This window comes from Triticum dicoccoides, chromosome 5A (assembly GCF_002162155.2).
Source record: "Triticum dicoccoides isolate Atlit2015 ecotype Zavitan chromosome 5A, WEW_v2.0, whole genome shotgun sequence".
Lineage (NCBI taxonomy): Eukaryota > Viridiplantae > Streptophyta > Magnoliopsida > Poales > Poaceae > Triticum > Triticum dicoccoides.
Genome location: NC_041388.1, coordinates 562,263,325 through 562,273,135, shown reverse-complemented (window position 1 = coordinate 562,273,135; position 9,811 = coordinate 562,263,325). Strand labels below are relative to the sequence as shown.

General features: G+C 52.2%; 2 protein-coding genes across 4 annotated transcripts; both read right to left on the bottom strand.

Moving 5' to 3' along the window:
- Positions 1–4,356: 4,356 nt before the first annotated feature.
- Positions 4,357–7,182, bottom strand: LOC119302834 (protein DETOXIFICATION 41-like). 2 transcript variants are annotated; one of them, XM_037579871.1, is made up of 9 exons: positions 6,977–7,182; positions 6,569–6,876; positions 5,935–6,479; positions 5,764–5,850; positions 5,606–5,662; positions 5,283–5,521; positions 5,083–5,201; positions 4,884–4,970; positions 4,357–4,779 (listed from the first exon to the last, which is right to left on the bottom strand). In XM_037579871.1, the coding sequence occupies exons 1-9, from the start codon at positions 7,047–7,049 to the stop codon at positions 4,699–4,701; spliced, it is 1,596 nt and encodes a 531-aa protein (XP_037435768.1). In that variant the 5' UTR covers positions 7,050–7,182; the 3' UTR covers positions 4,357–4,698. The 2 variants fall into 2 exon arrangements, with proteins under 2 accessions (XP_037435768.1, XP_037435770.1); XM_037579873.1 differs by having other exon boundaries at positions 6,569–6,895; positions 6,977–7,084.
- LOC119302833 (pentatricopeptide repeat-containing protein At5g41170, mitochondrial-like) lies at positions 6,856–9,555 on the bottom strand. 2 transcript variants are annotated; one of them, XR_005147761.1, is made up of 3 exons: positions 7,224–9,555; positions 6,977–7,069; positions 6,856–6,895 (listed from the first exon to the last, which is right to left on the bottom strand). XR_005147761.1 is itself a non-coding variant. In XM_037579870.1 (2 exons), exons 1-2 carry the CDS (start codon positions 9,368–9,370, stop codon positions 7,063–7,065), a joined length of 2,154 nt encoding a protein of 717 aa, XP_037435767.1. In that variant the 5' UTR covers positions 9,371–9,555; the 3' UTR covers positions 6,958–7,062. The 2 variants fall into 2 exon arrangements, 1 of the variants encoding a protein (XP_037435767.1); XM_037579870.1 differs by lacking the exon at positions 6,856–6,895 and having other exon boundaries at positions 6,958–7,069.
- Between the last annotated feature and the right edge of the window lie 256 nt (positions 9,556–9,811).

The following is a 9,811-nucleotide window of genomic DNA, read 5'->3' as shown; positions in this document are numbered from 1 at the left end:
ACAACATCCGCGTCATCTTGGGTGACACCGTCCCTCTGCCGCCGTTCGAGACGGTCTTTTCACGGGTCAAACTCACCGAGGAGAACCTTGCCCAGCGCGCCGCCGAGGCAGGCGCCACGGTCCTCGCTGTCCATGGGATCAGTGCTCCCCTTGGCGGTTTCTCCGGGGCCAGCGGCTCCGGCTCTCGCTCCGGTGATCGTGGTGATCGTCCCCAAGAGCGCTCCAACGACCGCGACAACGGCAACGGACGCGGCTACAACTCGCGTCAACCTGATGGTGGTGATCGTGGTGAGCATGGTCGCGGACGCGGCCGTGGACGTGGCCGCGGGCGCGGCGACCAGGGCCGTGGCGCTGCCCCGCCCTTCTCTCCGTACATGGGCTTCTTCGCTCCTTATGGGATGGCCTTGCCGCCGCCTCGTCCTGGCTGGGTTCCTCCAAACACCGCGGGCGTCCTCGGCCCCCGTCCTGGCTCGCATGCCCAGGCCTACCCCATGCAGTACCAGCCTTACTCCGCCCCGGCGCCGTACCAGCCACCTCAACCCTCTTGGGATCATCTCGCCATGTTGAACGCCGCCTACAGCGCCCACCGGCTTCCCCAACTACGGCACTGCGCCGAACGAATGGTACCTCGACAGTGGCGCCTCCAACCACGTGACTGGCAACTCTGATAACCTCACCAACTCGTCTTCTTCATTAAAGCATAATTTGTCAAGCATTGTTGTAGGCAACGGTTCTCACATGCCCATCCATTCCATCGGCTCCACCACTCTATCACCCCATAACTTTCATTTACGCAACATTCTCTTCTCCACTAATGTCACCACTAGCCTCATCTTTGTTCGTCAATTTACCAAAGATAATTCTTGCTCTATAGAGTTTTACCCATTTGGTTTTCTCGTGAAGGACCTTCGCACCAGGAAAGTAATCATGATCTCCGCTAGCTCCGGTGACCTCTACCCCTTCATCAGCAATAACAAGACGTGGCGTGCCGCTTTCTCTGTTCAAGCTTCTTCCGGTGATGTGTGGCATCGTAGGCTCAGCCACCCCAGTGTTCAGTCTCTTAGTTTGTTATCACATGAATTTCTTCTCCCTTGTAATAAACCCTCATCTGCCCCATGTAGTGCATGTCAACTTGGGCGACAACCATGGCTCTCTTTTCCCACTTCTACTAGCCGCATGTATGCACCCTTCGAGTTAATACATTGTGACTTGTGGATGTCTCCCGTTGTGAGTTTTTTTGGCTACCAATATTACTTGATCATACTTGATGATTTCTCCCATTTTTCGTGGTCCTTTCCGCTACGTAAAAAATCGGACACGTCCCTCACACTCCAACGCTTCTTCTCCTACGTCAAAACTCAATACAACGTTATCATTAAAGCTCTCTAATGCGATAACGGCGGCGAATTCATTAACTCTTCTCTTTGTACCTTCTTCTCCACAAATGGCATTGCCTATCGCTTTTCCTGCCCACACACCTCCCCGCAAAATGGCAAAGCCGAACGCCTTCTCCGAGCCACCAACGACATTGTTCGTACCTTCCTCATCCAAGCCAGCTTGCCACCACCATTTTGGGTTGAAGCCCTCCACACCGCCACCTACCTCCTTAATCGTCGACCATCTCGTGCGGTTCACTACTCCACTCCATACTTTCTCCTTCATGGCATTCACCCGACCTATGATCATTTACGCGTTTTTGGCTGCCCTCTACGCCATGGCACCCCACAAGCTTGCTCCATGCTCTACACGGTGTGTTTTTCTCGGTTATCCACTAGAACACAAAGGCTATCGATGCTATGACCTCGCGTCTCGCCACGTTATTGTGTTTCGTCACGTTATTTTTTACGAGTCCACCTTTCCATACGAGCCAACTCCACCTGCGCCGCCCTCCCTTGCCACAGAAAATCCCGGTCGTCTCCCACTGCAGATCTGCCCTTTTCCCAATCTCAACGACCCACCTACCTCGGACGGATCCCACCCACCCGACCACCCAGGCCAGATTCGGTCTCCACCAATCCCGCCAACCCACTCACCCTACCACTCCGCCCCCACCACCACGCGTCCACCATCCAACGGCCAGCCCCACCTGCCTCGGTCTCCCACGCGCGGCTCCCACCCCCCGTCACCTCAGGATCCCGTGCCTGCCCCGCCATCCGCCTCGGATCGCTCGCCTGCCGCATCTGACATCGCATCCACTCCGGATCCCGCGCCCACTACCGATTCTCCCACCCAGAGCCCCACCAAATCTCCCTCGTTTTCCGTGTCAGCCAATACCACAGCTCTACCAATCCCGCCTCATGCACTCCCTGTTGCACCTCCTGTTAACTCTCATAAAATGCGAACTCGAGCCAAAACCAGTTTCTGTCAACCCCGGCGCTTATTTCTAGCTGATGCCATGTCTTCTACCATCTCACCCATTCCCCCCACCTATCACTCCGCCCTCAAAGACCCCAACTGGCTACAAGCAATGCGTGACAAATTTAATGCTCTAATGAAGAATTCGACTTGGTCTTTGGTTCCCAAACCTGCAGGTGTCAACGTGGTCACGGGCAAATGGATATTTCGCCACAAGTTCAACACTGACGGTACATTGGCTCGCTAAAAGGCGCGATGGGTCATTCGCAGGTTCACACAAAAGGAGGGTGTGGACTATGGGGAAACATTCAGCCCCGTGGTAAAACCGGCCATCGTCCGGGTGGTCTTGAGCATCGTCGTGTCAAGCTCCTGGCCAATTCATCAACTTGATGTGAAAACGCATTTCTTCATGGGGATCTCAAGGAGACTGTCTATTGTGCCCAACCGGCTGGCTTCCTCCATCCCTCTCATCCGGATCACGTTTGCCTCCTCCGTAAGTCCCTCTATGGCCTTAAGCAGGCTCCCCACACGTGGTTTCATCGCTTTCAAACCTTTTTCCTCACCCTTGGTTTTCATGCCTCCAAAAGTGACTCCTCTTTGTTCATTCTCACTCATGGATCCTCCATTGCTTAATTATTGGTCTACGTGGACGACATCATTTTAACCGCTAGCACGCCTACCACTCTCCACTGCGTCATCAACTCCCTCAAACGGGAGTTCTCCATGTCTGACTTGGGTGATCTCCATCATTTCCTTGGCATCTATGTGACACCCAACGCAGCCGGCTTGTTCTTGAACCAGGAACAGTACACGCTTGAGCTTCTCCAACGCGCCAACATGTTGAACTGTAAACCCGTGTCCACCCCCATCGACACCACGTCCAAACTATCCGCTAGTGCTAGTCCACCGCTCACCAATCCCACTGCCTACAGGAGCATCGCTGGTGCTCTCCAATACCTCACACTCACTCGGCCCGGACATCTCCTACGCCGTCCAACAAATTTGCCTCTTCATGCATGAACCACGGGAGTCCCACATGCTCTTAGTCAAACGTATTCTACGCTACCTCGCGACACTTCTCACAACGGTCTCCAGTTCTATCGGTCTTCCTCCTTGGATCTTCTTGCTTATACCGATGCCGACTGGGCCGGTTGCCCGGACACACGCAAATCTACCTCAGGATTTTGCGTCTTTCTTGGGCAGAACTTGATCTCTTGGTCCTCCAAACGCCAGCCTACAGTCTCCCGATCCAGCGCCGAGGCTGAATATCGAGGTGTGGCCAACTGCGTTGCCGAGTCCTGCTGGGTCCGCCAGTTGCTTCATGAACTTTGGCGACCACCGTCACGCGCGACTATCATCTACTGTGACAACTTCAGTGCGTCATACCTTGCCTCCAATCCGGTACAGCATCAACGCACAAAACACATTGAGATTGATCTACATTTTGTGCGCGACCGCGTCGCTCTTGGTGAGGCCCGTGTGCTTCACGTACCATCCAGCTCACAGTTCACGGATGTCTTCACTAAAGGGCTACCATCCTTGGTGTTTACCGAGTTTCGATCCAGCTTGAACATCCTACCCAATGGCGTCCCAGTTGAGGAGGGTGTTAACATGTAACTCTTGTGTTGTAACAGTATGGCACATCTAGCACGTCCAGCCCTAGTTTCTAGGATCTTAACCGCAGCCCAGGCCTGCGTGCCTACCTCTCCGGGCTTCTCCACTACGTAAACCTGCTGTACCATGTTGTAATTGTGTGATAGAATCAATCCACTGTTCTACTCGAATACCCAAGGTCCGGTTGCCCAGATCAGACGATGACGGCGTCCCGAATCAAATTCGAAGACACGATTCAGGTGTGAATAGTGTAATTTCGTGCTTGTCTTTTTCAAACACTATTCATTCATGCAGATTTTTCTTTTGGTTTTTTCATATGTATTTTGATTTCGGATCTGAATTTCTAGGGATTGTAGACACATGTCCTATGAACATTCAAGAAAAATGTAGCGGATTCCCTACAGACAAAAAAACCACCAGCCCACAACATGCTGGTGCTGACAAACGGGGCCCATGGCACCACCTCAGGCTGACCAGCAGGGTCCATATCGACCTCAATAATCTGGGGGCATCATCAAAGTGTAAGAGCTCAAAGAAATCAAACCATTTCTTGTCCAGCAGCCAGGGATAATTAACCATTTAACTACTACAAGTCCATCATCTGAGTTTCAACTTATTGCACAAACCGAAAGGCACTATAGCCACTTGGTAAAGTTCGGCACCTAGCTACTACTCCTGGACAGTGCTCCTTGCAAACAATGGTCGTCAAACAGAGCCCCCAACCGGTCATCAGACGTCATCATCATCGACCACCAGCACGCCGCCCTCGTCTGCCGCGGTGCGCCGCAGTCGCTGGATCGCCTTCTCAACCTAAGCACATACATGACATAGCCGTGTCATTGTCATGAGCACAGGGAGAAACAGAAGATTCAGCTGAAATAATCATGCATGGAATGGGAGGAGAGCGAGCCCACCTCGCTATCCCAGTTGGTCCTGGCCGTGATGACGATCAGAGCCACCGTCTGGACCGCGACCCCTATGATCAAGCCCCACCAGATCCCCTGAATTACCACAAACAGATGCAACTGATCATCAGACCTCTGGAAAAATATGTTGCAAGATAGAGGTTAACTAACTGAAGATGAAATTAGGGTGGGAAGCTAATTAGCTTACAGCTGCTCCCAGGCTTGTTTTGAACCCTAGGACGCATCCAATCGGCAGCCCAATGATGTAGTAAGCCCCGACGTTGACATAGGCAACTATGACCTGCCACCCGCTCCCGACCGCGACTCCTGCAGAGATTCCAGGAGTTTAGTTCCTTTGGTCAATGCAAACTAGGTACTGTATGATCTCTGACAAAATTTCAGGTGTACCTGAGAGGATTGGCTGGATCCCATTCAAGAAGATGCTGATGGCCAGCAATGGCATCAGAGCGATGACGGCCTCGATCACCGTCGTGCTACTTGTGTAGAGGGTGCTCAGCGGGTACCTAAGGGCCATGACTACAATCGTGGCGAGAATGCTGAAGGCGATGCTCGCCATGACGACCACCATGACCGACAACCTCGCGACCTTTGGATGGCCAGCGCCAAGCTCGTTGCTGACGCGAATGCTGCACAATACATTGATGCAAATGTTTGATCAGCACGGGCAAAATGGGTATACATCCTGGTAGGTCTCGTTCATTTGCACTGACCTGGCCGCATAGCTCAAACCAAGCATGATTTGGAAGTCCCAGTTCCAGTAGTTGATGCTGAAACAAGTCAAAGAGATAGCGATGCATGTTATGTCTTATGTGTGAATATGAAGATACGATCAGACATTAAACTTGGGCTGAATCATGGAGTGGCGTACCAGATAGAGAGTGAATCAAGAGCAATCTCTGAGTTGGGGAGGAAGCCAGTCAGAAGCACAAATCCTTGCACGTACCAGACCTCCAACCTGACAAAGAACACAACAACGCAAGACATAAACAAGCAAGAACTACCAAACAGTTAACTAGAAATGGCTGATAAATTTACTCACGCTAGCATAACAGCCGACGCGAAGGCGAGCTTGGCGTATCCCCAGAGGCCTCTGAAAGCAAGCATGGACAGCCCAGTCCACGTCTCCTTACAAGCTGGGCTCCAGATGATGTACGCCCAGGTCAACGCCACGAGCACCCACCAAGAGAAGCTCAGAGTCAGAGCCGCACCGAGAAGGCCAAAGCTGAGCACGAACACAGCGAGCCATGAGATGAAGATGTGGAAGACCAGCACAGCAAGCACCATGTACGCTACGGGGTTGACGATGTTCTGAGCCTGCAGGAACCTCTGCATCGGGCAGAAGAGTGCAAACGCGAGCAGCTGTGGCACCAGCCCACGAGCATACAGCTGCCCTGCCACAGCCACGTCCTCAGCCTGCCCAATGAGCTGCAGGAATGGGCCAGAGTACCAGTAGAAGAAAGCTATGGCGACGGCCGTCACAAACTGGAGGACGAGCGCTCTCTGGCAAACAACACCCATCGCCCTGTACCTCCTCGCACCGTAGGCCTGGCCGCACACAGTCTGCACTGCAGTCGACATGCCAAGCTGCATTCCGCATACAAGTGAGAAGACGTCGTTTCTAAGCAGCACAAAGGACTATACTACATAGTGCAAGAACGAGCGCAGCTAGTTACCATGATGCCATAGGCTAGGCCCTGGATGCCGATGTTGGTGATGGAGGCCCCGGCAAGCTCGAGCTCACCAAGGTGGCCAACGAACATCTGCGTGACGAGGCTGAGAGTGAAGCTGAAGAGCGTGATGAGGATGGACGCCCATGAGATGCGCCACAGGTTGCCGGCCTCCCACAATGCCAGCCGCGACAGCACGTCGAATGGCACCGGCTCCCGCCGCAGCAGCTCCTCCGAGGCGGCTGACTGGTCATCGATGAAGTCCAGCAACGGCGCCGTCGCAGCGTCGCCATCTCCCTCCATTGTCTCCTCCCCTTAAGTGTTTCACTCAGTCTAGTTCATTATGGACCAAACCCTTGTGATGCTGATATATGCATGAACATGTGTACTGTTCAGTAGTTGCAGCTAACTAACCTTCAGGTTCCATACCTACCAGTCTATTGACTGGTTGTGAATAAGTTGGTGACAGGTGCAGGGGTATGAGCATGAAGCATGAAACGTTACCAACTGAACACAAAACTAAAATCTGTCAGTTTTAGGTAGAAGAAAGTGAGTAAGCTTTCCAGTATTTATGCATCTGTTTCTAACAATCAGATCAAATCTTAAACATTCTTGCCAATAAATACATGATACATCAAAATGTCAGACAGCAATAGCTTACTTTTCTTGTTTCAGAAGACCTCTTTCTAAAAACTTAACTATAAGCTTTCCAGAAGTTTGTTGTTTCTCTAAGGTCAGCTGATTGTCAACTTTTTGACACAATTTAATATCAGGAATTAAATTTCTCTGAAACATCTGGCACGCCACATTGTTTGACTGAACTGCGAGACCTCTATTAAGAAAACTCTCCATCAGAATGTGGCATGTCTGAGCGTCTCTCTGTGAGGCAGTTCTCAGTACCTTGCTGAGGAGACTGTAAGCTTCATTTATTTTACCTAATGCACATAGCTTCTCGATGACCTGATTGTATACACTCTTAAGCTCTTGTCTTGCTAACATCTTATCCAGTAGATCGAGTAATTCTTCCACTGTACCCTTCTCACAGTACCTATGTATCACTGTCCTGTATGTAACAAGTGTAGGGACAATTCCTCTATTAAGCATTTTCTTCACAAGCTCTGTCGCTTCTTTCAGCCGACCTTTCTTTCCCAAAGCATTCACAACAACAGTATAAGTTACAACATCTGGATGCCTGTTGCTGAGATACAAGTCATCCAACAAAGACAGTGCTGATTCCAAATCCCCCTGCCGAGAAAATCCATGAATTACAGTAGTAAAGTTGATAACATTAATGGTACAACCTTTGCTTTGGCACTGCTCCATGAAGTCTTTGGCCTCCCCTGGCTTTCCTTCCTTACATAACGCATGGATCAGTAAGTTAATCTCCACAGTAGTGGGAAAGAAACCCTTTTGCAACATCTGGGCGACGACATCACATGATTCCTTTAGTTTCCCTTCTCTTCTAAACCCATGCATTACAACACTGTATGTGATATCACTGGGAGTCCACCATTCCTCTCCACTGTTGTTTAGCAATTCCCAAGCCTCTGAAGTTTTCCCAGCTTTGCAGAGACCATTTAACAGCGCAGTATGCGTGACTATGTTTGGCTTGCAGCCATTCTTATACATATGCTTCATCATCTTTCTTGCTTGATCAATTTCCCCGATCCGGCAGAACCCATCAACAACTGCGCTATATGTCACAACGTCAGGGTGACATTCTTTTGAGATCATCTCACTTACAATCTCCTTTGCCTCAGCCATCCTCCCATTCACGCAGAAAGAGTGCACAACTGCACTATATCCAACCTCATCAACACGGAACCTTTTCCCCTCTGACTCCCTCAAGAACTCCAACGCCTCATCTGCATGCCCATGCTTTGCAAGCACATGGATAAGCATGTTATATGTGACCTGATCTGGAAATAGACCCGCATCACTCCTCATCCTCCCAAGCAAACCCCGCACCTCTGCCACCCTCTTCTCCTTGCACAAGAAGCCCATGGCTGTATAATAGGTAATCTTATCAGGTGGGCACCCATTTTGCAGCATTACACCGATCATCTCTAGCGCCTCAACAACCCTCCACACACTACATAACCCCTTGATAAGGCAATTGTATGTGACTACATCCGGCTCGACCCCAACACGGCGCATCCGCTCAGCAAACTCTATTGCCTTGTCAATGCGCCCGGCAAAAATAAGCACATTCACTGTCACATTGCATATCGATATGTCAGGTGCGCACCCGTCCTTCTGCATGAGTTGGAGCACGCGCATGGCGGAGCGGAGCTTCCCCGCGCGGCTGTACGAGAGCATGAGGTGCGCGAACTGCTGCGTCCCGCGCCTCATGCGGCGGCGGATCATGAGGCGCATGACGCGCCGGGCGGGGTCGTGGAGCCTGGTGTGGCTGAGGAGGCTCAGCATTTCATCGAACACCTCCGGTGCGTGACGGTAGCGCCACTGGCGGTCGGCCCAGCGGAAGAACTCGAACGCGGCGCGGGCGTCCGTCTGCGCCTGCGCGCGGAGCACGGCGCGGACCTGCGGCGGGGAGAGCACCCGGAGCAGGTGCCGGAGCTGCGCCTCCAGCTTCGGGGTCCACGAGCCCCGGAGCTCGAGCAGCTTGCAGGTGTCGCGCACGAGGCGGCTGCGCGACTCCTCCGCGAGGTCATCGTCGTGGGGTATCTCCTTGACGACGCACGCGGGGGCGAGTTCTCCCGCGGCGGCCGAGGAAGATGCGGCGGTGGTGGACAGGCGGCGGGGTTGGAGGAGGATGAGAAATGGTTTTTTGCTTAGATGCCCAGCCATGGCGCCCGCTCGCGTGCGCGGGAGGAAATGCGATTGGTGGTTAGGACGGCGATTGGCAATGGCCGGAGGGTGCCGGCGGCGGCGGCGGGCGGCAGGTCACTCGCCGACGATGGATGGGCCGGAGCAAGCTGTGTGGGTTCACAGCGTCAGGGCAGCCCACGTAGCCTTTTTGCTACAATGTCCAGTAGTCGTATGATTTTGAAATACCAGGCTTCTCCATCTTCAGCTCTTTCATCTGGCTCCACCCTTGTCTTGTTTTTTAAGAGCAACTCTAGCCAAATCGTCATATTTGACGGCCTCCAAATGCTTATGGAGCGAATCTGTTGAAATGATGCTGAAACTTAGAGTCTTCATATTTGTTGCTTACGTAATTATGGTTGAGGAGAAGTGTGGTTTATCAGCGAACCGGTATGTGGGCTGTGGCGACAAAAAAGGCGATCT

Excerpts from the sequence above, each read along its gene's own strand:
- LOC119302834 (XM_037579871.1), bottom strand. The coding sequence starts at position 7,049 with ATGCTCATACCCCTGCACCTGTCACCAACTTATTCACAACCAGTCAAT. Across the intron at positions 5,522-5,605 it reads GGTTTGAGCTATGCGGCCAG|CATTCGCGTCAGCAACGAGC; the intron begins GTCAGTGCAAAT and ends TGTATTGTGCAG. Across the intron at positions 4,971-5,082 it reads AAACAAGCCTGGGAGCAGCT|GGGATCTGGTGGGGCTTGAT; the intron begins GTAAGCTAATTA and ends GTGGTAATTCAG.
- LOC119302833 (XM_037579870.1), bottom strand. The coding sequence starts at position 9,370 with ATGGCTGGGCATCTAAGCAAAAAACCATTTCTCATCCTCCTCCAACCC.